Here is a 27,165-nt window from a genome sequence, read left to right as displayed (position 1 = left end):
ATTCCCGAGAGCTGCGTCACCGCGCTGCGCGCGGCCCCGGGCGGCGTCTGACGTCACGACCTCTCCGCCAATCAGCGGGCGGCACCGCGCCGCTCTTCGCCAATCAGCGGCGGGCGGACGCGGGGGGGAAGCAGAAGGAGAAGGAGCGCGGAGCCAGCGAGGCGGCGGCACAAAATGGCGGCGGCGACGGCGGGCGGTGCGGGAGGCGGCGGCAGCGGCGGCCCCGCGGGCCCTCAGGCAGCCGGCGCGGCTCCCACCCCGGCGCCGGGCTCCGGCGCGGTGCTGATCGGCGACCGGCTGTACTCGGGCGTGCTGATCACGCTGGAGAACTGCCTCCTGCCCGAGCACACGCTGCGCTTCACGCCGTCCATGAGCAGCGGCCTAGACCCGGACACCGAGACCGAGCTGCGCGTCACCGGCTGCGAGCTCATCCAGGCGGCCGGGATCTTGCTGCGGCTGCCGCAGGTGGGGCTGGGCCGCGGGTGGGGAGGCTTGGGGAGCGGGCTTGGCCCGGCTGGGCTCTCCTTTGTCCCTGGGCCCGCTGTCCCGGTTCCAGGCCGGGGAGGCCGCGGGGCCGCCCGGGGTGGCGGGGGTCGCTCAGGGACGCTCGGGGGTCGCTCAGGGGCCGCTCGGGGGTCGCTCGGGGGTCGCTCGAGGCCTTGCCCGGCCTGGCCCGGCCGCGGAGCGCAGGAAGCGGGTGATGTCAGCGCCTTTCCTGCGCCGCCCCCGCTGTGATCGGGGATTGTGCAAAGACGGATTTGAGTCGTGACCTCGAGAGGCTTTTGTTCCCCTGGAGAACTTCGGGCCCAAACGGCCTCGTTGCTCTCTGAGCGTTAAAACTTTCCAGGCGTTTCCCAGCTGCCAGGCCTCAGCTACTCAAATATATGCAAATCATAATGTTATTAGTTTCCATTTCTCTTTCCACGCCCCAAAATCAAAGTTTTTCCGGTATATCCTCATAACTTTCAGTTTTATTGAGTTTTGGGGCTTTTTTTTTCCCCTTTAAATCACTATTTATTCAATTAACTTGGAGCATATTTTCATACTTTCTAAAATTTGCAATTTAATGTATGAATTTGGCTTAGAGTATTTATGGTCTTGATAACTTAAGTACTTAAGTAGCAGTTCTAGTTTTCCTTAGATACCACTGAATTTACTCCCATGCTTACCCAGGCTTCTGGGTCCCAAATCTGTAGAAATTTCTCATTGGAACTGCTGGTTTTGTTCATGCCTGTTGTGGTTATCTGGTTTTTTTTTTTTCAGGTGGCTATGGCTACAGGACAGGTGCTATTCCAGCGTTTTTTTTATACCAAGTCTTTTGTGAAGCATTCCATGGAGGTAAGGGCACATTAAATAATGTGTTATTTATATACGTAGAACCATATACACCTTTTAATCTTGGATCTCTTTTGGCAAGTTGTCATCTGAGATGTGGCCAGTGTTAGTGGCTGGCCTGGAGGTTATACTTAGAGAACAACATAATTTTGTAAAGCTACATAATAATGATTTTTTTCAAATGTTTAGTATTTCCTTGTGTTAGCACAGTTTTCTCTTGTTGTCCCTCCTTCAGCTGTTGGAAGAGTTCAGTTCCTGAGCTGAAACTGTTGTTATATGGTACAATATCTTATAAAAAATTATATATTTGTATTTCAGCATGTGTCCATGGCCTGTGTTCATCTGGCATCCAAAATTGAGGAAGCCCCAAGACGGATACGGGATGTGATAAATGTGTTCCATCGCCTCAGACACCTGAGGGAGAAAAAGTAAGCTGAGACTCTGCAATAATATTAAGTATTTGTGTTGTATTTTAATAATTAAACTTCATAATTCCCTGATTTATAAATCAGGGAGCATCTTGAAGAGATCTCGTGAAGGGGAGTTGACACATTTTATTAAGTAATTTATTTTAGTGTTATAAATACTGATACCTCTTATTTTTACATGAACACAGCCTGCCTATGAGCCCTCTCTGAGGTTAAGATGATCTCCAGAATGTGACCTTGTCTTGCAGAAAACCTGTGCCTCTAATACTGGATCAAGAATATGTGAACTTGAAGAATCAAATAATTAAGGCAGAAAGAAGAGTGTTGAAGGAGTTGGGATTTTGTGTTCATGTGAAGCACCCTCATAAGGTTTGTACTGCCTAAGTTCACTTCATAACCAGTGTTTCCTGTGCTGTAATGCTTTGAGGAGGCTGCCTGACTGCGTGGATTGTACATGATAACTTCAGTTAATTCAGAAAGATTAGTTTCTTACCATCCTGATGTTTTCTTTCTCATTTAAGAGACTCTTACTAATTGGTCTTGTATCACTGCTGAATGACGACGAGGTGGATGCAGGTGCTCAGTATCCCTTGAAGTCAAATTGGATGAGTAGGTAGCTTTGGTGTTAGAAAATGTCACTGTAACATAGATCCTTGAGCAGAAAAGGAGTTGGGGACCTGGAGTTGTCACGATCTCTCCTTGTGGAAACATGCTGAGGTATTAAAGCCATCTGAGCTAGTTAGTGGGCTTTGTGTTCTAAAAGTTACACTCAGGTGTGAAGGGCTTGGCTAGAAATGAGACTATTCTCAGTATTGAAGTGTCAAGTATCAGACTAGGGTGATACTAGACAGGTACAACTCCTGCAGGTATTAAGATGGTGCTTTATTACCATTAATTTTATAACTATGGTAAAAGAACTTCCAACTTCTGTGCCAGCAGAACTTGGGATCTTCCTCTTTCCTCCAAAAACTGCTGTTGAAAGTCTTCTTTTTGAGCCTGCTTGGCATCCAGAATTCCCTCTAGTCACCCACCCTGGAGGGCAGCTGCACAAGTTTGTTCACTGGTGTGAACTTTGCCTTTAGTCCTTTTCTTTCTGGCCTCGTTCTCCTTTCAAAGGAAAAGCCCTTCGAGCTGAGCAGCCCAGTGACAGCCAGTGTGTTAGATCTGTTCTCTGCACACACTTCCCTCACTGCCCAGTGCAGGCAGCAGTATTTCCTCCCTAACTGCAGCTAAAAGGAGCCCTGAGGTTTGTAGGAGAACATCCTTAGGTGGCATCCAGGTGAAGACAAGACACCTGGCTGAGGAGGAGGATGGATGGGCTCGGAACGTGGAGAGCTAGGAAGGCCAGAGCTGTGTGGATAAACACTGGGGATGGTGCAAACACTTCATGTGGAGTGTTGTAGGACTTGAAAGAGGCTGACAGATGCCTCATGGATGTCCCTCTGAAATGAGTTGGTGGCTCTCCAGATGCTCGTTAATAACTCAATGACCCATATCTTCCAGATAATCGTTATGTACCTTCAGGTATTAGAATGTGAACGTAACCAACACCTGGTCCAGACCTCATGGTAAGTTGATTTTCCTTGTTCTAAGAGACCAGAAGGGGCAGTAGCAGAAATATGTCACTTGAGGCACTGGGCAGCATTGCTCAGGAGTGCTTGGGGCCACACCAGACAGATCCACTGTCCTTGGCGTGCCCCAAACTACTTCCCAAATGTTGATCGGCCTCTTAAGTCAGAGGCACTGTTTTAATGGTAAGGTAGCTTTCCACCCTGACTTCTCACTTCCCTCCTCTCTGCTTCCACTTTTCAGCTGAAGGGAAAATGTTGGGGTGGGTTTTAGTGTTTCCTTGGGTTTTTGTTGTTCATGTGTAGTTCAAGTCTGTTTCCAGTGCTGGGAAATGGCTTTTCCCAGGGCTTGAGCTCGATTACAGGTGTATCAAAACCTCAGCACAGACACATTTCTATGTGGATAATGCAAGTTGTCAGCTTCTAAGACTGGATAGATGGATAGACTGGATTCTTGTTTGCCAAGAAATGTCCTCTGCCTTATTGCTCTCATTACAATAAATATTTGCTTGGGGGTGGGAAGCTTCTGTAAAATTGCAGGTCTGAAAACTTTTAACAAATAAATAAACGCTTGGAAACCGTAATGCTTTTTAACAATAGCGTGGTGTAAAAACCCTTTTAGTGAGTCCAAAGACCATATTTCTGCTGACTGAACTGTCTGGTACTGTGACCTGTGTGTAGAGAACCAGTTTTGACTTTTCTTTTCTGTACTCTTTTAATCAAAGGGTAGCCTCTGAGGGTAAGTGACTAAGACTTCTCCTCTGCTGCCCATGGTGCAGGGATAGCTGCCGTCTTCAGTCAACCCAAAGCTCTCCAAAGAGAAGGCTGGCTCTAGACAGGTGGTATATACATGATAGTAGAGTAACTGGCCAACTGCTTCTTGTGCTTATACTTTTATTTGTTTATTGTGCATTTTTGACTGTTTGTATATTTTATAACCTGACTGTTGAAGTTACGAAAGGGTTTTAATGTTCTATCTCGTAATGTGATGTGTTCTTTAAGTGATAAAGCAAATTTAAGGTGGGGTTTAAGTCTTAAAGGGATGGATTAACACAAAAAAATACGAGTAGTTTGCATTTGTAAACTAGTCAGAAAACGTTTGAGTACATGTTTGAAGCGTGGAGACAAATGTAACACTTAGAGACACTTCCTGACTTCCCAGTACCATTGCATGGAGTACTGGAATGTGAGGTATGGACTGATCACTGCCAGTTATCTGCTTGTAATGGGAGGAGGGGAGGAGGAGGGAGGGGGTTACCCTGCTAGAGAAATGGGTCAGATGTTACAATAACACATCTCTTGTGCTCATGTTGGTTGCTTCCAGTACCTGCAAACTGGTGGGTATCCAGTATAGTTGGTTTTTGAAATGTGCATTTTTCACAGCTTTCCCTTTTTCTTAAAATATTGTGACAAGGATTCATTTCCCCACGTGTCTGATTCTGAGCCCACAGGGAAGATGTGCAGAGGCCAAACCTGGAGCAGGCATGTCTTTCAATTTGGCACATTAAAAAAAAAGGCTGTGTGACTTCCAGCTGAAGTTCCACTTTATCTCTTTTTTTTTTTTTTGACCAAAAGGTTTGTGCTCTCTTTGTAGTGGGACAAGAAAAGTAGGTTTTGAAGTTCTTTTTTTCCCAGAAAGATGAGCTGAATGGGTAGTGTTGCTTCTCTGGGGTAGCAGTTGTTCTTTGTGTAAACAGGAATGTAGGACAAGTGGGAGTTGGATACTCTTGGGATTCAAGTTCCTTTGTCTGCCCTTGTAAACTGATTGCAGATGTCTGGCCTGTGGTCTCTGCTTTGGATGTCTTGGGGATCAGTGAATCCTTGTATACTGGGTACCCACACGGTTAACTACTACTTTAAAACATAATATTTGGAGGACTTCTATTGTGTCTGGTTTTAGTTTTTCTCCATCTGATATTTTGCTTGATATAAGTGCTCAAAAACTAGATCTCTTAAAGCACATCAGCTGAGAGATTCAGAGGAAGTTACTTTGTGTATTTTAAGATTTAGCAGGATAATTCTTAAGTGTACTGACTGGAATATGTGCAATATTTTACAGTTTTCTCATTCTGTGAATATTCATTTTAAGCAACCTTACTGAAATGGGACAATTTGGAAACCTTATTTCATGTGCCAAAGAGGAGATCTGCCCGAATACTGACTGTTATCCTGAACTGACGTTCCCAAACAACCTGATTTCTTCTATGGCTGATTTTTGCATCAAAAAGAATTCTGTTCTGGATGGAAAAATCCTGCTTCTGAAGGAAATGGACCCCTTAAATCCCAGTGGGAGTTGTCATGTGCTGAAGAGGACTGCACTTTCCTGGGACAGCTACTGAAGGAGCTGCAGCTTTTGCCAGACATCTGGTTCTGCCCTATTGCAGGGAAACATGTGAACCTAAAATTCTATAACTGAGTACTCCAGACCATATTGTATGTTGTCCTGATGAAAATAACTTGTCTATTGCATGAGAGCAGGCCAGTAGAGATCCAGCAGGAAAAGTGAAGTTCAAATTGGTTCTCTTCTCACAGCTGAATTTTCAGCAGTCAGTCAGGCTTAATTCCTGTCACACATCCCTACCCTTGAGGGATTTACTTTAGTTTTTGTTTCCAAGTTAAAAAAAAAAAAAAAATCACTCAACTTCTCTTTATAGAGTTACAGGACTGTAATGTTGAAGTCTAGTAACTGAATGCAGAAAGAAATAGCCCTCGTAGAAGTAAAACCAAAAGAAATAAAACAACAGAACAAACCAAAAAACCCCAAAGAGCTTTGCAGTGCCTTGCAACGTTCTGCTCTCCTGTCTTCCAGGAACTACATGAACGACAGCCTGAGAACAGATGTCTTTGTGAGGTTCCAGCCAGAAAGCATTGCCTGTGCATGCATTTACCTGGCAGCCAGGACTCTGGAGGTGAGCCAGGGTTTTCCATGGATTTGGGAGGGGGTTTTAAGCCTCCTCACAGGAGCAGAAAGCTGAGGGTGTCTCTGTCTCTGCCTTTCAGATCCCGCTTCCCAATCGCCCGCACTGGTTCTTGCTGTTCGGAGCGACGGAGGAGGAAATCCAGGAGATCTGCTTAAAAATTTTGCAGCTCTACACACGGAAAAAGGTTTGTTTCTCTTGCATGTTGGGAGCCCTCACTTAAAAAAAACCCCAAACCCTTGTCCTGTTTGAAACCAAGGCTGGTTTTGGGAAGGGAACATGAAGGGAGCAAGGAATAGTCGCTGTGAGCGAGCAAGCAGGAAGTTCAGTTCACTAAGTGTTGTCACCAGCAGTGCTCCTGTGTCCACAGGTGGATTTGTCTGATCTGGAAAGTAAAATAGAAAAGAAGAAATTAGCTATTGAAGAGGCAAAAGCACAAGCTAAAGGTCTGGTACCTGAGGGAGTCCCGAGTTTGGATAACACATCAGGATTTTCCCCTGCCCCGAAAAATGGTAAATAGTGGATAACTCAGTTTTAATAACTTTCTCATCTTTCATGTATATTTACCCCTTCGGGATGCATTTACAAGTGTGGTTTGGGGTTGGTTGGGGATTTTTTTTCAAGCTGGCTTCTAACTACTGTTCAACTGGCAGAGTTTGAATAGCATTGCAACTTTGTGATTTCTTGAATCAGATAAAAGCTAAAATCAAATTAGTCTAAAATTAAGACTAGTTTAAACTCATATAGTGCAGGGGCTTGTTTTTATGTGGTTTTGGCAATAAATACTTGCAACTGGCATGTTATGCTAAAGCAGTATTAAAGCAGAGGTGTGTTAGGAGCTCTGGCAGGAGTAACATTTTGGGGTGACTGGTGGGGAATATTTTCCTGCACTTCTTGGTTTGAAAGTTTCCAGTCTGGTGCCAGTCTTGCCTAGAAGGTAACATTTGCCATCATCTCCCCTCAGTTTACCTTTAAAGTGATACTGAATAACTGGCAAGAAAAGGAAGTTGCTCTTCTGCCTCCAGTTCACTCCTTGAGTGAAACATTTGGCAAAAAGTTTCAGATAACTTCTGCTTTCTGTGAACTTGTTCAGATCTGTTTGTGGGTGGTTGTGTGTGTGGAAAATGCAGCTGTACAGTTCTGATCCTTGCAGAGGTGGTGAGATGGGGCGAGGGGAGCCTTCAGTCCTTTCAGGTACTTCCCATACTTGCAAAATAGGTAACAAAGGCTTGTTTTTCCAGAGTCTCCAAAGGAGGTTAAAGGAAATAAACCTTCCCCACTACCTGTCCAGGCAATGAAGAATGCTAAAAGGAAAACAGAGGGAGCCAAAAGAACGAGCTCCAATAGCCCAGTAAATGGGTAAGGCCTCATAAGGAAGCAGCTTATTTCTTCCCACGAGTACTTTAAGCAAAATAACTGAGGGTTTATTGTCTCTTACAGTGTCCAGAAAGGGAGGGAGAGCAGAAGTCGGAGTGGGAGCAGAGATCAGAGTTACTCCAGATCAGCCTCGAGATCTGCATCCCCTAAGCACAGGTATGTGCTGCTGCACGGGGGGGCTGTGCTGGGACACCCTCCCAGGCTGGCATTTCACCGTGGTTTGTCCCCAAGAGGCTGTGAAGTGACACAGCAGTGTGTGCTGCCAGTTAAACTCCAGACTAAACTCCAAGCTGGGGTGTTTTGGTGGCAGTGTCACTATAACTGAAGCTGGAGAAAGGGATACAAGTTCCTAAAGATTTCTCCAGTAAGCAGATGTTTTAGGACGCAGTGTTCGGCATAAAGTTTCGGATTAACTTCTGCTTTCTGTGAACTTGTTCAGATCTCTTTGTGGGTGGTTGTGTGTGTGGAAATTGCAGCTGTACAGAACAACAGAGTGCAGAATGAAGATGTCACAATTTTCTTAAATTGTGTTTTCTCTCCTCTTTTTTTCCTAGGAAAAGCGAGAGTTACTCCACCTCCAGCGGCTCCAAATCCCACAGCCGCTCCCGGAGCCGCAGCGACTCCCCCCCGCGCCAGTTCAACCACAGCTCGGGCTACAAAGGCTCCAAGGTGAGGAGCTACAAGAAATCCAAAGACTACAAATACTCCACACACAAACCCCGCAAATCCCGCAGCCGCAGCTCGTCCCGCTCCCGCAGCCGCTCCCGGGAGCGCTCCGACCACTCCGGCAAGTACAAGAAGAAGAGCCACTACTACCGGAACCACCGGCACGAGCGCTCCCGCTCCTACGAGCGCGCCGGGCACCGCTACGAGCGCGAGCACCCCGGGCACAGCCGGCACCGCCGCTGAGGGCACCCTGCTCCTGAGCCTGGGCTTCGAACCACCTCGCTCCCTAAGGTCCATCCTGCTGGAGCTCCCTGCTCCTTCCTGAATCCAAAGGGTGAGGGGCTCCATGTGAGAGATGTCCCGGTGACTGTTGTGCTGGAGCGTCACCCGTCCTGCTCTTTAGTGATTCCCATCCCGTAGCGTCCCGTCTGGGACTTCCACTTCCCTGTGGCTCAGCCCTTGGAATGCTGTGCCCTGTGGAACGGGAAGGCCCCCAGGCAGTTCCTAACCCCTGGGAGTGGCTCTGGTGCTAACAAAGCTGTCTTTTCATACTGACTCTGGTGTTGTTCAGATGGGGGGTGACTTTTCTAGCCCTGTTGCCTATATTAGGTTCTATGTGTATATATATTTTGCAGTGTTACAGTACAATATGGAAATATGGCCTTACTAGCCTTTACACTTTATCCACAATTGTAAATAAGCATTTGTTTAATACAGGTGAAGATATATACAGAAAATTCAAAACTTGAATTCTATAAAAAACAAACCCTTGTGTAGAAAATTCTGATAAATGTGAAAGTATTTAGCTCTGTGCATTGAGAGTAGTATATTTTTATCTGTGCAATGCTGTGTGCAGGCCACCAGCTCATAAGACATTTCCTATATATACATTTTGAGTGGTTTGAAATTCTTTACTCAGGATCTTTGACACTCTGAAGAATTAGTAGTTTGTCAATCTGCATGCTTGTTGGAGAACAGAGCGTTTAAAAGCCAATTAGCAGACCCCCACAGCCCAGTAGTATCAGTTCTAGTGGTATATCTGAGCTGTTACTCTCTCATGCTCCCTGATTTCATTAAAGTATTTGATTTTCTATTAAATTTACTTGATAGTAGTTTCTTATGAGCTACACCCCTGTGCTTACTCATAAGGAAAGAAATTTGGTGCTGGATGATTGTCAAATTGTAGTGGGCTTAAAACATCGGATTAAATCCCTGTTCCCTCGAAGTTAGGAATTTTGGGGCATTCTATTAGTTTAGGCACCTCTCCAGTCAATCCCAAATGTAACATCCCCCAATCCACAAAGATCTGAGCTGGGAAGTGCCTTTCCCTGCCTCCAGGTGAAGCTGGTAGGTTCCAGCTGAGGTTCCTGAGCAGGGCTGGGACATTTTGGGAAGTCGGTGCTGCTGCTGAGCACAGCGGAGATCCCGTGGCTGGAGCTGGCGGAAGAGGAGGAGCTGAAATCAAAAATAAACCTGAAATTAAAAAGCCCCAGGTTTTTATGAGCCTGCACATCCAGGTCTCAGCTCTCGAGGTGAGTTATGACTTTGTTGTCTCAGCATCTGATGACTCTTCCAGGGTTCTTGCTCATCAGAACATCTCAGGTTATTCAGTGATCCCCATTCCTGGTGTTCAGATCCCAAACACAAAGAGGTCACTAAGCAGTTTTATGCCCGATTGGGATTTTTTAAAAGACTGCAAACCCACCAGAATGCTTTGTTGTCACATAGGGAGTTGGGAAATGCACACCTGGGAAGGAAGGTAATGGATTAAAGCACCTGGAAAAGAAGAGTGTTGAGTGTTTGTGAGACAGAGGTGGCTGGAAAGGAGCTTTATTGGGAAGAAAAGCAGGTTTGAGTACCCAGGGCAGCCTTTCTTGCTGGCTTCTGCCACCTCCAGTGTGTCCCACCAGCTTTGGGGACCTGGAATCCAGGCTGAGCCAGGAGCTACTGGTCATCTTTGCTCACAGCCAACACTTGGTGTGTCTGAGGACCTGTCTGCAAATGTCCTGTCACCCTCCTCTCACCCTGGGAGTGATATTCTGGGATTCCAGATATTTTAAGTACATCCTGTACATTTTTGGAGCTACTGCAGTTTCTTAGAAATAAATCAAAAAATGGGAAACGGGGCACACCCAGCAAATGTTTGAGGCTTTTCCACAGAATTTTAACAAATTGCAGAACCTCTTTGTGGTTTTGTCTCCCAAGTCTGAGGGGAGAGGCTGTCCCCGACCTCTGTTGGGATGGAGTTAATATTTTAAGAGCTCAGTGAGCTTTTAATAAAGAAAATACAATATTGTGCCAGCAGATGTAATTAAAGCCTCTATCCCTGCACCTACCAGATTCTGTATGAGTGTGTGGATCAGGAGTAGGTTGTTGATGTGGGATGGCACACGCAAGGCCTGTGGGGAATATGTGTGAGGATTAGCAAAGGCAGGGCTGCCTGTGGTCAGGGCTCTCTTTGTTCGCTGCGGGAGTTTGTGGAGCGGGGCTTGGGAGCGAGATGGGCTCGGGGCTTTGTGAGAGGGGGAAGAGCAGATCCACCTTCCTCGGTCCGAGCCCGTTCCTTCCCTACCCCGGGGGAGGCGCCGGGCGGGGGCGGGACCGGGACGGCTCCGCATCGCGCAGGTTGAGAACCGCGTGTGGGTGAGAACTGAGCCGGGAGCGCAGCGAGCCGGGACCAGCCGAGCCGGGACCAGCCGGGCCGAGCCGAGCCAGCCATGGCCCAGCCGCGCTGCCGCTCCGTGCTCATCACCGGCTGCAGCCGCGGCATCGGGCTGGGGCTGGTGCGGGGGCTCGCGGCCGCCACCCCCTCCCCAGACTTCGTCCTGGCGACCTGCCGGGACCCCGAGAAGGCGCAGGTAACCGGGCCGGGGGCGCAGAGGGTCCCGGGGGCGGGTAACGGGGGCGGAGGCGAGGAGAAGGCACTTTGGGAAGCGCGGAACATCTCGAGCATCTCCGCGCCCGAGCGCCGGCAGCGAGTGCCCGGGGTGGAATTGGATGGAGCTGGGGATGGGATGGGATGGGATGGGATGGGATGGGATGGGATGGGATGGGATGGGATGGGATGGGATGGGATGGGATGGAGCCGGAGGCTGAGTTCCTGCCCGGGGCAGGGGCCGGCACGGATGGAGCCGGTGGCGGGGAGGTCTCCGAGGCTGGAGCAGGGGGATATCGCCGCTCGGGAGCGTTCCCGGGAGGAGCAGAGCGAGCGGGACGCTCCGCAGCCCCCGAGCATCTCCAGCGCTCCTGCTGCCCCGCTCCTCTTGTCCCCGAGTTTCTCGCTGGATTTGCAGCGGGAGATAAGTCTGTCTGTCCGTTTTGCACGGAGCCGGAGCCCTGCAGGGGCAGCGCATCCCTCAGAAACATTCCCAGTGAGACCCGTCACAGTTTTCCTTGTCTCTCCACGCGGTGTGTCTGTGTCCCCAGAAGGGGCTGTGCCCCGTCTGCCTCCTCTCTTTCTCCGCTGCACTTGCAACAGCGAGGAAGCGCGAATGAATGATGAATTCAACACTCAGTGAACTCCACACTCCTCTCAGTGCCCCCCTCGGCCGGGCAGGGCCCAGCACTTTCTGCCGAAAACAGCAGCTTTTCTTACCTGCTGCTGGTGGGTCCACTTGCAGCCCTGTTCCCTTGCAGCCCACGTCCCTGCTGCTACAGGGTGCTGGGACTCCTTCCCCATCCCTCAGCTGCTATAAATGACTGTCAGACAAATTTGGGAGGCAAAATGATGAGGGTTATCAGTCACTTTGTGGCCTCTAGTGATGCATCTCATCTTGACTCTCCTCAGTAAGGTGAATTTAGGGCAGTACAGTCATATGCACAGGTACCACCCTCTTCCTGGTGCTCCAGAGCTGCAGGAATCTGAGCTCTTGGCTCTGTGACTGTCTCAAACCCCTCTGTGATGCCACAGGCATTTGGTAGGAGAATTGATACCCAAAGCCCTATTTCTGCATCTTCCCTGTTTCAAGGGAAAAGAGAATTCCCTGGCACATGCAGAGGTGAACAGAACCTACTCCTTCTGGTGGATTTGATTCCTTTCACACGTGGTATGATCACACCATGCCAGCAATAAAACAAACACAGCCACTTTGCTTACTGCTTAGCTACATAAAACCTTAAAAATGTGGTGCTGAGGGTCTCCTTCAAGGATGTGGTGCAGGGTTGGTCAGGTAACACCTGCACCCTGACCACCAGGAGCTTCTGCTGCTCTACTTATGAAACTGCAGGGAAAAGTCTTAATTTCCTTTTTTTTCTTGTAAAATAAAAAAATCTCTCCAGCACAAAAGCACATTTAGGATATTTCTGAACAGAAGTGCTGCGAAACAGCCAGGCCAGGCTGAAATCAGGTGCACAGGCTGCCTTTCAGAGCCCTGTTGGCTCCCCCTCACCCCCTTCTGCACCACCTGAGCTCCTGAGCAGGAATCCACTGCCATTCTGTTCCCTTTTAACTCCTGTTCCCACACCTGGCACCTGTCCCAGCCTGTTTCCTTTGGTGGTTGCACAACCCCGGTGCAGCAGCGGCCCAGGAAAGCAGCGGAGACATCTGACCTGTGTCAGATAGAGATCTCCCCGCCGGGTTGTTTGTTCTGAAGCTGCTTGAGCCGCTGCTGAGGGAGGTTCTTTCTCTTTTTCACCAACTGGCCCTTGTGTTCAGCAGTGATTTCTCACTATAATGGTCTGGGATCAATTACATGGAGAAGCAAAATTGTTCCTTCAATAGGAAGAGCTTCCTAGGAAACATTACACGGACGTATCTCAACGCAACTCGTCGGGTTTCTTGCGTTGTCAGTGCCTAAAATTCTCGAACAAAAAGGCTGGTAAAGCTGCACAAGGAGATTAAACAGCCTTCAGACAGTGCAGGGTGTCTGGGAAGAGTCTGGGTCACTCCTTGCCTGCGGTAAAACCTGGAAAGTCTGCTGGCAGCGTGTCCTGTAGGCAGGAAGCTGGCCCAGAGCCACATTCCAGGAACCCCAGCGGGGATTCTGTAGGACACATGGGGTGCATCCTAAGCTTTTTGTTTTTTAGGGGGGCAAGGTTTGTCCTTGGTGGATCAGGGTGGGTTTTTGTTCTTTGTGAGGACCTCTAGGCCATGTGCTGTGCTTTGGCAGGACATCAATAGAAGCCTCTGCAGCCAGCTGAAAGCAGATTTCTAACAGATGGGTTTGGAAACGCCACAAGGGAGAGAAATCTTTACTAAAGGTACTGTGGTGGTTTCACCAGCGTTATCTGCCCCATCTGCAGTGCCTGGAGTTGGCACAAAACCTGGTGACCTCCTGAGTGTTTGCACTGTGCTGCTGGTCCTTGGGGCTGGCACAGGGCGAGCAGGGACCTGCTGGAGCCTCCAGCACTGGGAGTCTTGTTCGTGGGAGCACAAATTCAGCTGGTGATCTCCAAGCTTGGATCCAGCCTGGCAGGGCTGCTGGAGTGTTGCTGTGGTAGGAAAGGCAAAGGTTCAGTGATTTTCTCTTGGTTTTTTTGGTTTGGTTTTTTTTTCTTTCCCAGAGAGAAACCTTTGCCTTCATTGACTTTTCCGTCAAATCTTGAACACCCTGAGTTCAGGTTCCTGCTCTCCAGAGTCTGGCACAGCAGGCTTGGCTTAGGGCACATGAAATGGGCTTTGCCCAACTAAGACCTGCTTGTTGACCGTTCAGACTGGGCTGCAAAGTTGAGTGAGTTCTTTCTCTGCACACCTGAGTGCCAGTGCTTGCTTTTTCTCTTGACAGCAATTGAAGTCTAATTTTGTTTCCTCCCACCCTGCTTTGTGATAAGTGACCATATGAAAAATCCTTCTTAACATGAGTGCACTGTCCCCCACTTCCTCTCCTGCTTTAGAGGATGAACAGCAACTTTGGACAGTTCCTTTAAATTCTGCTCTGCTCTGGTTTGGCAGAGGAGCATTTTCCCATTGCAGAATGCAGAGGGGAGGGAAAGGATGGGAAAAGCTTAAATTAAGAGGCTTTTAAAAATCACCTTCCAGTTTTTAGAGGAAAAGTGATTAAATATTCTTAGCTGCTGGCAAAGACAGTGTCCACCTTGGGCAAGAACGTTTCAGCAGTGATGACTGAACGCTTTGCAGTCCTCCAAACACTGGACACAGAGAAGAGCCCTTCAAGACCTGACTTGAGGAAGATGTTGGGGAAGGCTGACTTTGCTTTCCTCTGCTTACCAGGGAAAGCAGCACATCTCCTGTAACTCCCTAACCTTGGGATAATGCTGAACAGCTGCAGGCTTTTGCATGTGAGTCTGTGCTGGCAGAAGTTGTAAAAACTTCTTGTGCTGAGTTCTTGTGCTGAGTAGCTCCTAGGTGGCCTCCCCAGAACATTTGCCTAACAAATGGGCTGCAGATCACACGATAACAGGCAGCAGGCCCGCAGGCACATCCAGATAACCGCTGCCCCTCCTGGAAAAGTACCATCGGGAGACTCCTCCAGCCACACTTGGATTCCAATCTGCCTTCACTTGGGCTGCTCCAGCTCTGCGAGTGGAAGCAGCTACAAATCTCCTGCAAAATAATCCTGACGTCCTGTCTTTGCACTCCAGATGGACCAAACCACGGCGCAGCCTGCACGGGCTCACGGACACAGCTGTAATTATCCCCACGCTCCTGCTTTTCTTTCTTACTCTTTCCTCCCCCATCCTGCTTTCCCATCAAAGGGGAAAAACTCTGACCTAAAGTCTAGAGCTGCACTTAAAAACGGTGTAGCCCCTTCAGTCTCTGCTCTGAGGGGGGGAAAGGAGGAGATGGCCACGGTGGAAATCTGTTCCCAGAGCTGGATGTGGGACCTCGGCACAGGAGCATCCCCCGTTCCTCCTGCTCTCCCCGCAGCCCGAGTGAGTTCCCAGGTGAACAAGGAACTGTTCAGCTCCTCACTGCTCAAGGGTCCCCTCCAGAGCTCTGGAAAGCTTCCAGGGCTTAATGTGCTGTTTCCCTTGCTCTGAAGCAGGAGATAGTGTTACCGGCGATGCCGTGCCTGTTCCCCGGGCAGACACGGAGCTCTCCTGCTCCTCGCGGGCTCTGGCAGCTCGGAGGTTCTTTTTTTTCCCCTTTGTCCATGTTTTAGCCGTGTGGTTTGCAACTGGGAAGAGCAGCTGAGCAGTGATAGATGTGTTATATCAGGCAAAGGGGGCATTCCTGAATATATATCAGGCAAAGAGGGCATTCTTGAAGTCTTTCTAATTTATTGCAGTATTGTTGTTTTGTTTGGTTGGTTGGGGTTTTTTTCCTGGAAGTGTTTTACACTTCCTACAGCATTAAGGTCTGGCTTTTCTTGAGTCAGAGAGGTCTGTGGGGCTGGGCAGTGCTGGTGGAAGCTGTTACACACTCGAAGCTGTACATTGGGATAGGACATAATCTATCTCAGAGGGACACAGAGGATACACCTCTGGCTTTGTCCTGAGTGCAAGCAGGATGATGTGAAGGATACCCAGGCACCCTTATCCTGACAAAGCTGCCCACAGGCTGTGTTTGTGTGGCTTAATTGCTTCCAACTGGCCCAGCAGAGCCAAATCCTTTCCAAGGGCTGTAACTGGAGTGGATAATGCTTTTGTAAAGAAGGCGAAGTAAATCTTGCTAAATGACAAAGGCAACAAAACATTCCTGGTTGAAATCTAGCAATAAATACCCCGTGTGCTGAGGAATCTGTATCTGGAGCCTTGAGTGCCAGAGGATCTTGTTTAAATCAGAGTAGGCTGACTCTTTGTTAATAGTAATTAAAAATCAGCAAGCAGGAAACAACAGATGCTAATCAGAGTTTAATTTTCTTCTTGGACTCCCTAAGAGTTGATTCTCAGGGGTGACTATTCTGGTGCAGGGCAGTTCTAGAGCTACTATGTTAAACACAGAATTAGGGCTTTGTGTTGTGGGTTTTTTGTTGGGTTTTGTTTGTCTTGTTTGTTTTTAAGTTGGCTGTCAGAGCACACTAACTGAAAATGCCTTAGCTGGGAGATGTTGGCTGGACCTGCTTGTCTCTGTCCTCCTCTCCTCATGTTCCTCTAGTCACAGTAGGGGAAAAAAATAGGCTTTCCTGCAATTTTTAGTTTTCCTAACTGGATTTTTCAGTTCATATCAGGTGTAACGTTCTTGAGGACCAAGGTCTAGGTTACCTTTATGCCTGGAAGCTGCTTCTGAGAAACTTTAGCCACTGCAACGGGAGTCACTTGTCAACTAAATAATTAACTAACTGGAAAACCCATTGAATTTTAAACTTGATTTGCCTGCAGTGATTGTAATTTCATGCTGTTTATGTTCTGGAGAGTGCTTAATGCTACAGTGTTTGGAGTTCTTAGTTGAAAATATTGCTTACTCACCTCAGAAGCCTCTCAGTTGCTGTTGCTACACAAAACAGCTCTGACCTTTTAGCAGGACTTAGTAGCTTGTTTCTGTCAGAGAATAAAGCATATAAATAAATGAACTATAAATAAATGAACAAACCCTGAGAAGCCAGAGCACTTCTGGAGTTTATTATCAATTAAGTGATATTGTCAAACTGAAATCCAGTGACAGTCCAAAGCCATGTAATTATTGCAGGCCTTGACATGGCAGAACTATTTCATCCTGGACTGTCAATAAGCAAGACAGTGTGTTCTGGGCCTTTAATTTATTGAAAACTGCCTCACTAAGCCCTGTCCAAGGGAAGGAATGTCTTCTGGTTTTGTGATTCTGACTTGTTCTCCTTGCCCCTCCCCTTAATAGCCTGAACTGCAGTTGCAGATTGGCCTCAGTGGGAGAACAAATTTCCCAAACAAGCCTGGAGAGAATCCTGCAGGATATGAGCTGAGATAAAAGTTGTAATGCATTATAGTTTGTCAGAGGACACCGAGTCCCTGAGTGTCTCCAAGTGGCAGAGAAGTATTCTTTCAAAACCAGCCCTCCTGACCCCCATTCCCAAAGGGCTCCTAAAGAAAGGGATTTGCTTGAGCTGGAATGTTTGGCCAGGTTGCTGTCTCCTGAACATGACTGGGAGTATGCAATCCATCTGTTATGTTTGGCCATGCTTCCCACTTGGCTGCATGGCACAGAAACCTAAGGATTCCAGCTGGGCCCATAAATCCAATTTGGACACACTTTGTCCAGCCGTAACACCACAAAGTCCTGATTTTCTCCAGGAACACCAATCTCTGCTCAGAGGCAGTCAACAGATGACTGAATTATAGCAGGGAATATTATTCTTGCATGGAACTGGTTTCATGTGTGCTTCACCTTCAGCTACAAGAACAGATGCTAACGAGGCTGCTGGGGAAGCAGAATTTCCATGGGAAAACTGCTTTTCCTGCAAACAGTAATTCCAATTTGAGCATTCCTGTTGCCCTGAAGTGATGTGTAGCACTAGCTGAGCTTCAGGAGAATGATGCTTCTCTTACAGAATTGGGGAATTTCTGGCTTTTTACTGGAATGCTGCCTGAGCCCTGGGGCTGCTGTGGAACTGCTGCTTGGTGCTTACCCTGCAAACACACCCTGGAGCTGAACACACTGAGAACTATCCCACCAAAAAATCCAGCATGCTGGGATCTGACTAAGCAGGGAAAGAGTCCAGTTTCTTGGAGCAGTTGATCTGGCTCTCAGGAAAGCTGCTCAGCAGGTTGGAAAACGAAGTAGTATTGATGCCTTCAGTCCAGTCATGAAAATATTTCAGTTCTGGAGGTGCAGATCTCAAAATGTTTTATGTAATAGCCATGGAGATCTTGCTCTCTCTCTCTCTCTCTATATATATATATATGTAGAAGATAACCAAAAAAATTTCTTTTTCCTAGGAACTCCAGCAGCTTAGTAAGCAGTACAGCAATGTCAAGCTTCTCCAACTGGGTGAGTAAAGGGCTTTATTTCTATCCATAGAAATATGTTCAACTTCCTTAGGTGAGTGCACCTTAAGAACCTACTCTCCTGGGTGGTCAGTAGCTGGACATGATCTCCAGCAGCTGAAAACTCCCTTAAGATAACACTAGGGAAACAAAATCTATCTAAAATCTTCTGTGTATTGTCACCTGTGCGCTGCCTAAATGTCCCCACTCAGCTTTAGCTTTGGTTTGGGCAGGTGTTGTGTCATGCCAGGCAGGCTCTGACCCACACTCTTCACTGTGCCTCCTCTGTGCAGATGTGGTCTGTGAAAACAGCATCAAGAAAGTAGTCAAGGAAGTGGAAGAAATCGTGGGGGACAAAGGGCTGAACTGCCTCATCAACAACGCCGGCATCAACGTGCTCGCCTCCTTGGAAGAGGTCACGGCAGAGACCATGCTCACCATCTATGAAACCAACACTGTTGCCCAGCTGATGGTCACCAAGGTAAGAACTGGGAGGAATGTGCTTAATCTGGGGTACTAAAGAGGGTTTTCTCTTATAACCAAAGTGTTTTTCCCCTTGGAACTGCACGGGTACAGTTCTGATGTTGAACTGCGTGTCTGGAGAGCAGCAGTCTGTCAAGGACCTTTCTCTGCATTTAGATCCCTCTGGGGTGAGGTCACTTCAGTGGACAGGTGGGGTTAGGAGGTGGGTGGAAGAGTCTGAAGGTCCTTGCTACTTCCAGCTGGCTGCTGTAGGAAGGTTTCCTACGGCCACCAAGTCTGAGGAGTCATCACCATTTTGTGCTCTTCAAGAGTCTGGCTTGCCTTGAATGGGGAAATTACGCAAACTAAATCAAACCAAAATCACGAAATTAAACCAGACTCTTGTTTTCCCAGGCGTTCTTACCCCTCCTGAGGAAGGCAGCCCAGCTGAGCACAGGAATGGGCTGCCACAGAGCTGCTATTATCAACATGTCCTCTCTCGCTGCCTCCATGCAACTTGTCCAGGCAAACGAGATGTTCCTCAAGGTCTACCCCTACAGGATAGCCAAGGTTTGTGGGCTCCCCTGGCTGTGCTCCCTGGCTGAGGGTAGGCTGGGAGTTAGACACCACACTGAGCTTAGGATGGTGATGGACACAGAAACTGTGCTTGTTCTTCACGTGGGTGGAAGTGGGACCTGTAAAACACCTGGAGTGAGCATGTGAACTTCTGAAGAACAGGCTCCCAAATCACTGCTGTGATTCAGAGGGATTTGGCATTCAGGGAAGAACTGATGCCATGAAATGTGTGTGCTGTCAGCTGAGTTCCTCTCCAGTGGAGGAGAGATAGCACAGAACTCAGCAAAAGGTGTGCTGACCTGTACGTGGTGATGCTGGTTAGTGAGAGGTGGGATTTTTAGTTTTCTCACCTCCAGAGACTGAGTTTGTACGGATAGCGAAGATCAGACACAGAGTTTCTCCTACACCACCTACTCATAAGCTGTTAAACGCTTGTTTTCCCTGTTCAGAAGTAAATGAAGGTTTGTGTAGTGATTATTGCAGAAAAACACAGTCCTTATGTCAACATTATTTTCCTCACAGCTCCTCAGGAGTTTCAAATGCTACCGTATCCTCCATCATAATTTAGTTTCATCTTTGGGCAGTCAATTTGTGGTTACAGAGCTTCCACAATGAGTCTATTAACAGGTGTCTCTGAGAATGAAGGCCCAGTAAGTCTGGATAAGTTACTGTGATCTTGTTACTGCCCCTTCCTTTGTCAGAATTGTGGAAGGGGGGTGCCAATTAGCTTGGTTTGAGGTCTTGCTTGAGGTTTATAAACCAGCCCCCTAATAGATGGTTTCCTCTCTCGCAGACTGCACTGAACATGATCACCAGGTGTCTTGCTGCAGACTTGAAATCGGATGGAATTCTCTGTATTTCTTTGCATCCAGGCTGGCTCCAGACAGACATGGGTGGAAACATGGTAAGTGACACCTCTGAAAACATGAAAATAGGGCTCCCTTGTTATCCCAAGAGCCCCTGGCACAGTGTTCACCTCCATGTGCTGCAGAGGCACACTGTGAAGCAGGAAAATACATCCCTCTTGATTCTAGTAACTCCTTAAGTGCATTTGATTCTCTTCCGTAGGAAATTCCCAGTAATGAACCCAAGCTTGATTCTTTCCAGGCTCCCATGCAGGTGCAAGAGGCTATCCCAGGTATTCTCTCTGTTCTGGACCGTCTTGGTGAAAAAGAGAATGGTTCCTTCCTGGACTGGCAAGGGGAAACTCTACCATGGTAGAAGTGCACAGGTTACCACAGAAACAGCACGTCAGCCACGCTCTAACCTCTCATGTCTGTGTCTCTGGGGTTTTCTCACACACTAGTTGAAGTAGCCAGTCTGATATCCAGCCTCTCTAGGTGTCTTTGAAAAATGAAGTGGTTGACTCTCTCACTCGGTATTGCTACTGCTCTATTCTAATGCTTCCTGCAAACACTACTGTGCTCTTGGTGGTGGTGGGTATCTCCTGGAACCATCTGAAATGGATTAAAACTTGCGAGTTAAATCCAGGGGCTGGTTCCTCTTCACTTCCAAAACCAAAGTGGGCCTCTTGCTCTCTGCAGAGTTAAATGACCTGACCTCAGAGCAAGGCCAGTGTAGGCTGTCAGATCCCAGGATGCTCAGTCTGCTGGAGACATGTCTCCAGAAAAGAAGTCCTTTGGTTTCCTTCGGTCTTAACTGAGCCAAGGCTGAAAGTGCCCAGCTCTAAACCACGTGAATTTGGTACTTCTGTAAATTCCTTGGCAAACTGTCCCCAGGTTGACAGCGTACACCAGGCATTGCTTTGTTCCCAGAGGGTGACTAACATCCTGATACGGGGGTGGGAATGTTGTTTTGTACATAAACTTCTGAAGTGTCTTCAATAAAGTCTTGTTTAAAAAACCAGTCTGTTTACTGAACTACTTCCTTAATTAATTTCTCTTCATTGGCTTCTCTTCCCTGACCAAAGAACTGCACTTCTACCTTGCAAGAAGGAACTCCAGCCATTGCTGTTCCCTTTCAGGCTAGATGAGTTTGACATGGTGGGGTGTAAAACTGAGACAGACCCTTGTTCTGGTCTGAAACACTAAAAGCAGCCGGTGAATAAATCCCTTGTGTGCTGCTGAGGGAGCTATAAAAGCAAAGCGTTCTTTGAAGTCTGGGATTGGCTTCACCATCCCTCCCTCATGCCAGCTGATGAGGCACTTTCATGCTGTGCCAACATGGTGGGTTCCTGCACCAAAGTAAGAAAAGACAAACAACAGCCAGGTAAGAGGGAGAGACAGGTGTGGCTGTGCCTGGACAGCAGCCACCGAGACCTGCCCACGGATGCAGACGAGGGTGTGTAAGGGAGAGGTGTCTGCCCGCCTTCCATGATCCCCATGGCAACAGGGATAGACTGTCTCACTGGAACGGAATCACAGGATCATTGAGGTTGGAAAAGACCTCCAAGAACATCAGGTCCAACCTTTGACTGATCTCCACCTCGTCAACTAAACCAGAGCACTGAGTGCCACATCCAGTCATTCCTCGAACACCTCCGGGGATGGTGACTCCACCATCTCCTTGGGCAGCCTCTTCCAATGTTTAACAACCCTTTCTGTGAAGAAACTCCTCCTGATGTCCAAAATTCCTCCTGATGTGGCTTGTTGTGCCACGCTTCTCTGCTCAGACCTGTTTAAGCTGTGACTCAGCAGGTGAACACAACACAGACATTGACTTTCCAAGTGTGACCGAGGTGTCTGTGCAAACCCGGTGGGTGAGGGACACGCTGGGTTTGAACTGGTTGAATGATTTATTTTGGATCAAAGCTGGGGAAGGGTCTGGAGCACCAGGAGAAGCTGAGGGAGCTGGGGGGGGCTCAGCTTGAGATGCTCCCACAAGGTCACTGAGACCAGGACTGAGACCAGGACTGCGAGGGGTCGTGAGGGACCGTGAAGGACTGTGAGGGACCATGAGGGATCATGAGGGACCACGAGGGACCACGAAGGACCCTGAGGGACCATCAGGGACCATCAGGGATCATGAAGGGCCAAGACCAGGACCGTGAGGGGCCATGAAGGACCAGGACAGACTGTGGGAGACCATGAAGGGCCAAGACCAGGACCATGAGGGCCCGTGAAGGACCGTAAGGGGCCGTGAGGGGCCATGAAGGACCATGAAGGACCATGAGGGACCATAAAGGTCCGTGAGGGGCTGTGAAGGACCGTGACAGGCCCGTGAGGGACCGTAACCATGAAGGATCGTGATTATGAAGGGCAGAGACTGGGACCGTGAGGGGCTGTGGTGGACCATGAAGAACCACGAAGGGCCGTGAGGGACCGACCATAAAAGGCCGTTCCGGACCGTGCGGAGCTATCCCGCGGCCACCCCCAGAGGGCGCCGCCGGTGGCTCCGGAAGTTCCGGCGGCGGCGGGGCCGGTGTGTGATGGCGGGTGATGGCGGCGGGGCCGGGGAGGGAGGGAAGGGGGGAGGGAGGGAGGGAGGGCCGGGTGGGTTCCATGCGGGCCGTGCCGGGGCTCGGGGCGGCGGCGGGGAGCGCTGGGAGGGCTGCGGGGAGCGGGGGCAGCCCGTCGGTTCCGGCCCGTCGTTAGGGCCGAGCGGCTGCTCCGCCCGGCCTGAAGGGGGAACAGCGCTGTGCCGGGGAGACTCGGCTGCTGTGTTCTTAAAGCTAAAGCAGCCCAAGCTTTATTAATTAATCGTCTCCGCGGCTCGGCTACTCCCTGTGCTTGGCCCCCACAGCACAGCCCGGCAGACTGATGTGGTAAAACGAGGAGGGTGTTTAGGGTGTCTCAGCCCGTCTTTTTGGGGGGTCGGGGTTAAATAGAGAAGATTTTTTTGTAAAATGCATGTTTGCCTCCGTAAATAAGTGTTCTTATTTTAACAGTCATTGCTGGCTCTGCCAGTCAACAAAGTGAAACAAAATGTTAATATCACAGCTGAGTTCCCAGTTACTGAAGGCTTCGAGAATTGCAGGTAAACTGGTGCTGTGGGACCTTATTTGTTTATTTATTTGGGTTTTTTTCCTGGGGTAATTTGTCTCTCGGAAATTTCTTTTCCGGGAAGCAATGACCAGGAGCGAGGAGGCTGTTGTTGAGTCAGTGGTTGCTGAGTGCTGTTACCTCTCAGATCTATTATGTCAGGATTGAGTAGCTCTGACTTCACCTCTTCTAAGCCAAAGAGGAGATTCCTTAGCAAAGCACAGGTTTGACACAGCAAACAGTTCCTTGCCGTTCCAAACTGCACTTCGTGGAATCAGGGAAGGGTTTGGGTTGGAAGGGACCTTAAAGATCATCCAGTTCTGACCCCCTGCCGTGGGCAGGGACACCTTCCACTAGACCAGGTCTGCTCAGTGAAGGAGAACCTCCACCCTGCTCTACCTGGGTGACTTGGGCAGTTCACACAGTAAAGTACATTGTATTTTTAGCAGATGGCATTATAGCAGCGTAATTAAAATTTAGAAAGACTTCCTTGCTTTTGTGATGACAGTACAGTTTTTGTAAGGCTTTTCCTCTGTCACACCATTCTGGCCAGAGCTGCCTGGTGGTTTGAGAGCTGGGCAGAGCTTTTCTCATGAAAATTCTGCCTTCTAAACGAAATTCTTTTCTCCTAAAGGCCACCTTTTGCCCAGGTCCGTGTCTTCCTTCCTTTGCTGCCGCTCCACGTCCGCCCACTACAGCACCCAGCCCCCCAACACGAGCGGGGCCCAGCCCCAGCAGTGGCACACCCTGGACCCTGAGCTGGAGGAGATCCTGATTCCCAGGAAACTCTCCATCAGCCCCTTGGAGAGCTGGCTGTCAGTGAGGTATTCCCTTCCCGAAGCAGAGGGAGCTGAGGAGGAGGTGGGCCATGAGCCCCCCCAGGGGTCCGAGTGCCCCCCGCCCGCCGGGGGAGCGGCTGTGGGGGAAGGAGGGGGAGCCCCCGGGGGGACAGTGCAGTGCAAGAACGTCCTCAAGATCCGCAGGAGGAAGATGAACCGCCACAAGTACAAGAAGCTGCTCAAGAGGAGGAAGTTCATCCGCAGGAGGATAAAGGAGGGGCGCAAGAAGAGGCGTCAGGTGAGCTCAGGGAAGGGGGAATTCCACGGAGCGAACGTGGCCGCTCCTCAAAACGGCCCCTGTTCGGGTGTTGGGGGGATGTTTTTAAGTGGGATTGTTTGAAAGCAGCAGCTTGGAGAGCCTTAAATTCAGTGTTTAGCCCCGAGCTGTGCCAGGGAAGGTTCAGGTTGGACATCAGGAGGAATTTCTTCCTGGAAAGGGTGGTCAGGCACTGGAAGGGGCTGCCCAGGGAGGTGGTGGAGTCCCCACCCATGGAGGTGTCCAAGGAACAGCTGGATGTGGCACTCAGAGCTCTGGGCTGGGGGACAAGCTGGGGATGGGGCACAGGGGGGACTTGATGATCTTGACCTTTTCTAACCTTAATGATTCTGGGATGGTGAGATAGGTAATAAATGAAATTTTTCTTCCATGACAGTAAATTACAAAAACCTGTGGCTGATGGAGAAGAATTGTGTTGTTTGTGTGAAAGATGTGTCTGTGTTGTATCAGGGAGATTGGTTTAATCTTAATTTCTCTCCTGTCTTGCCAACATCCTCAGGTGCTTCCTGTTGTTTTATCCTATATCCTTGATATATCCTATATCCTTGTTTTTCTTCCATTAATAGGAGGGGTGGGGGAAGACATGGGCCTCTGTTCAAACTGTGGATGTTCTCATTCAGCACTGCCTTTCAGTAGGGTTTGCTGTGATAGTTTCGTTCATTCTCTGCTAATTCTCACCTTGCCTGGGTGCAAATTGGGGTTAATTGTAATTCCATGTCTTCAGATTTGTAGGAGGCAGTGTTGAACACTTAATGATGAGAAAATCCTCTTAATTTTCTTCCCATTTCATTGTCCACCTTCTCACTTCTTCTTGCACGAGGCTTTTAAAATAATGCTACCACGATCCTTGTGCATTTTATTGTCTAATCTTGTACTTTCTGCAGCAAGGTTAAATATTTTGTCACTTAAAACAAGCTGCTTTGTTTCCTTTGTGTGTGTGTTACACTCAGATTGTCCTTGGGACTTGTGGGCAGTGGCTTTGAATGAATATTCAGGTGTTGCTTCTGGGCTGTGTTACCTTTTTTTTTTTTTCTTGTTTTTCTGTTTTAGATAAAATTCGAGAAGGATTTGGAGCGCATCTGGAAAAGGGCTGGTTTGAAAGGCCCTCCTGCAGGCTGGCAAACACCCAAGATATTCCTGAGGAGTTCAAAGCGATAAAACCCCACCTGTCATGAGTTTTGACCTGTAATTGTAATTAAAAAAAAAAATATTGCAGTACCTGGATGACATTTACCCTTTCTCTGAACGTGATGAAATGAGCAGGAAGGAGTTTTCCAAGCACAGACCTGCTGGGAATATGCTTTTCCTCCCCAGAGGGGTGGTGTGAGCTCTTTGTGTGGTGGTTTGGTGCTGCTCTGTGCTCTTTGTCTGAGCAAAGGTGTCCTGGGGCTGCAGCTGAACTTCTGGAATTCCTGTTTGATTAATTAGAGCATAAGAACAATCAGCTGTGGGAGATGGGATCAGTGGAAGGATTCTTCTTGATTGTATATATGACACAAGCATTTGGAGAAGGTCAAAACTGCATTCTCCCATAGCCTTATTTCAGAAAGGCTGGTGTTTTCTAAGAATTCTGGGGAGATAGGGGTTGGATCAGAATTCCGTAGGATGTGTCTGTATCTGCAAAAGCTTTATCTGAAGCCTTGGTGTGCATGTGCCTTAGGCATTGCATGGACAACCTTAAAGGCACATTGTGCTCTATTTTGTGCTAATAAAAAACTGTTTTGTTTTTTTTTTTCTTTGATTGACCCTTGTCACACAGAACATCCAGGTCTTGGTGTCAATAAAAGCTCAGAGCTAATTATTCGTTAACTACAAAAAGTTTTGTGCCTGAGACAACCCTGGTAATAATCACCTGGTTTTGCATGGTTGAAGAGAGTCACGAAAGCTGTGGAAAAAATACAGGTATCTAAAATAAACCCTGACAGAGGACTTTATATCTGGGCTCTGGTTTGGGTTCTGCTTTTGGTTTCTGTGTTTGAGGCAGTTCTGGGTGGTTCAGTGTGATTTAACTTTTCCCTGTCTGCATTCCTGGGGGGAACTGACCTCTGAGAGAGGAGGGAAGAAAAATCAGCTCCTTTGGGCTGGTCACTGTGCAGTGCCCGGGGAAGCTGCCCTGAAAATGCATTCCCCTTTATTCTGCTTTAATGTTCCTGAGCACAGGATGGAATTTGAAACTCCCTCACTTTGCTGAACAGGATCAGACAGATGAAAGCTGCACTGAATCTTTCTGCAGAGGGAGCACGAGTCCAGGAGATCCTGTTCACAAAGCTTTGCTCTGAGCTGCTCTTCCTCTCCAAAATATCTGCATACTTAGCAAATGTGTATGTGCATGTGTAGCTGTGATAACAAAAAAAAAAACCAGGAAAGGTTTGACTGTTATAATTCCCAAAATATTTAAGACTTGGAAGATTTCTCTTTCGTCTCCTTATTTTGCTGTCCTGAGAGGAAATGGTTGGAAGCAGGAGGTTGATGAGACAAATCTATACTCTTTATTCCAGAGATTGGAGGTAACCAGCGGGATGGTGATTTTGTGTCAGTCATTAGTCTGGAAAGATCCTCAAAATTGGTGTAGAAACCCAGTTTTTCTCTCATGCTTATGCCCTTAATTCTTGGATTGCGTGCACTTCAAATCAGACAGTGAGCTCGGCTGAGAACATTTGAGTTTAATAGTTTTTCTCACAGTGATCAGGTTTGTGCTGAAGTGATTTGGCTCTAAAAGAGGAAGTCAGCTGACTTGGAAGGGCTGAAAGTTCTGAATTTTGTTTCTTTTAGCCAAAAAATATCCCATTGCAGGCTCAGAGAGTGTTCTGCCTTTTGGAAAAGTGGGAGCCCAGCGCCGTGGTGGCAGTGGCTGCTGGCTGGATGTGGCAGGAACACCCATTTCTTTCTAATGCTGGCAAATAATGCTTCCTGGCAAATGAAATTTTGGTTGTCTCCTTGGCCTGGATTGCTGTGTTTCCCAGTAGGGTAAGAATTAAAT

General features: G+C 48.3%; 3 protein-coding genes across 6 annotated transcripts; all 3 read left to right on the top strand.

The window, feature by feature from the left end:
- Positions 1-178: 178 nt before the first annotated feature.
- CCNL2 (cyclin L2) lies at positions 179-9,394 on the top strand. 3 transcript variants are annotated; one of them, XM_027728615.2, is made up of 11 exons: positions 179-465; positions 1,264-1,338; positions 1,654-1,763; positions 2,012-2,132; positions 3,267-3,331; positions 6,141-6,240; positions 6,332-6,436; positions 6,620-6,761; positions 7,491-7,608; positions 7,690-7,782; positions 8,181-9,394. In XM_027728615.2, the coding sequence occupies exons 1-11, from the start codon at positions 370-372 to the stop codon at positions 8,533-8,535; spliced, it is 1,380 nt and encodes a 459-aa protein (XP_027584416.2). In that variant the 5' UTR covers positions 179-369; the 3' UTR covers positions 8,536-9,394. The 3 variants fall into 3 exon arrangements, with proteins under 3 accessions (XP_027584416.2, XP_027584417.1, XP_027584415.1); XM_027728616.2 differs by lacking the exons at positions 179-465; positions 1,264-1,338; positions 1,654-1,763; positions 2,012-2,132; positions 3,267-3,331 and adding an exon at positions 4,079-4,170; XM_027728614.2 differs by lacking the exons at positions 179-465; positions 1,264-1,338; positions 1,654-1,763; positions 2,012-2,132; positions 3,267-3,331 and adding an exon at positions 4,098-4,170 and having other exon boundaries at positions 5,391-6,240.
- A 1,466-nt stretch (positions 9,395-10,860) lies between these two features.
- Positions 10,861-20,994, top strand: LOC113991899 (C-factor-like). Its single transcript, XM_027728618.2, has 6 exons — positions 10,861-11,150; positions 18,043-18,094; positions 18,384-18,571; positions 18,967-19,122; positions 19,922-20,032; positions 20,236-20,994. Exons 1-6 carry the CDS (start codon positions 11,010-11,012, stop codon positions 20,347-20,349), a joined length of 762 nt encoding a protein of 253 aa, XP_027584419.1. The 5' UTR covers positions 10,861-11,009; the 3' UTR covers positions 20,350-20,994.
- Positions 20,995-22,434: 1,440 nt separating this feature from the next.
- Positions 22,435-26,119, top strand: AURKAIP1 (aurora kinase A interacting protein 1). 2 transcript variants are annotated; one of them, XM_027728739.2, is made up of 4 exons: positions 22,435-22,509; positions 22,976-23,064; positions 23,704-24,146; positions 25,236-26,119. In XM_027728739.2, the coding sequence occupies exons 2-4, from the start codon at positions 23,013-23,015 to the stop codon at positions 25,341-25,343; spliced, it is 603 nt and encodes a 200-aa protein (XP_027584540.1). In that variant the 5' UTR covers positions 22,435-22,509; positions 22,976-23,012; the 3' UTR covers positions 25,344-26,119. The 2 variants fall into 2 exon arrangements, with proteins under 2 accessions (XP_027584540.1, XP_039246823.1); XM_039390889.1 differs by lacking the exon at positions 22,435-22,509 and adding an exon at positions 22,727-22,852.
- The last annotated feature ends 1,046 nt before the right edge of the window (positions 26,120-27,165 follow it).

The sequence above is a fragment of the Pipra filicauda genome, unplaced genomic scaffold, assembly GCF_003945595.2.
Source record: "Pipra filicauda isolate LSUMZ 115617 unplaced genomic scaffold, ASM394559v2 scaffold87_size3191425_pilon, whole genome shotgun sequence".
Lineage (NCBI taxonomy): Eukaryota > Metazoa > Chordata > Aves > Passeriformes > Pipridae > Pipra > Pipra filicauda.
The sequence above is the reverse complement of the archived record's forward strand: the minus strand, read 5'-3'. Positions and strand labels throughout refer to the sequence as shown.

What these genes read in the sequence shown, in the direction of transcription:
- AURKAIP1 (XM_027728739.2), top strand. Translation starts at nt 23,013, where the DNA reads ATGTTAATATCACAGCTGAGTTCCCAGTTACTGAAGGCTTCGAGAATT. An exon ending in GAAGGCTTCGAGAATTGCAG is followed by an intron (nt 23,065 to 23,703) that starts GTAAACTGGTGC and finishes TTTCTCCTAAAG; the next exon opens with GCCACCTTTTGCCCAGGTCC. An exon ending in GGCGCAAGAAGAGGCGTCAG is followed by an intron (nt 24,147 to 25,235) that starts GTGAGCTCAGGG and finishes TTTCTGTTTTAG; the next exon opens with ATAAAATTCGAGAAGGATTT.
- LOC113991899 (XM_027728618.2), top strand. Translation starts at nt 11,010, where the DNA reads ATGGCCCAGCCGCGCTGCCGCTCCGTGCTCATCACCGGCTGCAGCCGC. An exon ending in CCCAGCTGATGGTCACCAAG is followed by an intron (nt 18,572 to 18,966) that starts GTAAGAACTGGG and finishes TTGTTTTCCCAG; the next exon opens with GCGTTCTTACCCCTCCTGAG. An exon ending in CAGACATGGGTGGAAACATG is followed by an intron (nt 20,033 to 20,235) that starts GTAAGTGACACC and finishes GATTCTTTCCAG; the next exon opens with GCTCCCATGCAGGTGCAAGA.
- CCNL2 (XM_027728615.2), top strand. Translation starts at nt 370, where the DNA reads ATGAGCAGCGGCCTAGACCCGGACACCGAGACCGAGCTGCGCGTCACC. An exon ending in TCTTGCTGCGGCTGCCGCAG is followed by an intron (nt 466 to 1,263) that starts GTGGGGCTGGGC and finishes TTTTTTTTTCAG; the next exon opens with GTGGCTATGGCTACAGGACA. An exon ending in CACCTGGTCCAGACCTCATG is followed by an intron (nt 3,332 to 6,140) that starts GTAAGTTGATTT and finishes CCTGTCTTCCAG; the next exon opens with GAACTACATGAACGACAGCC.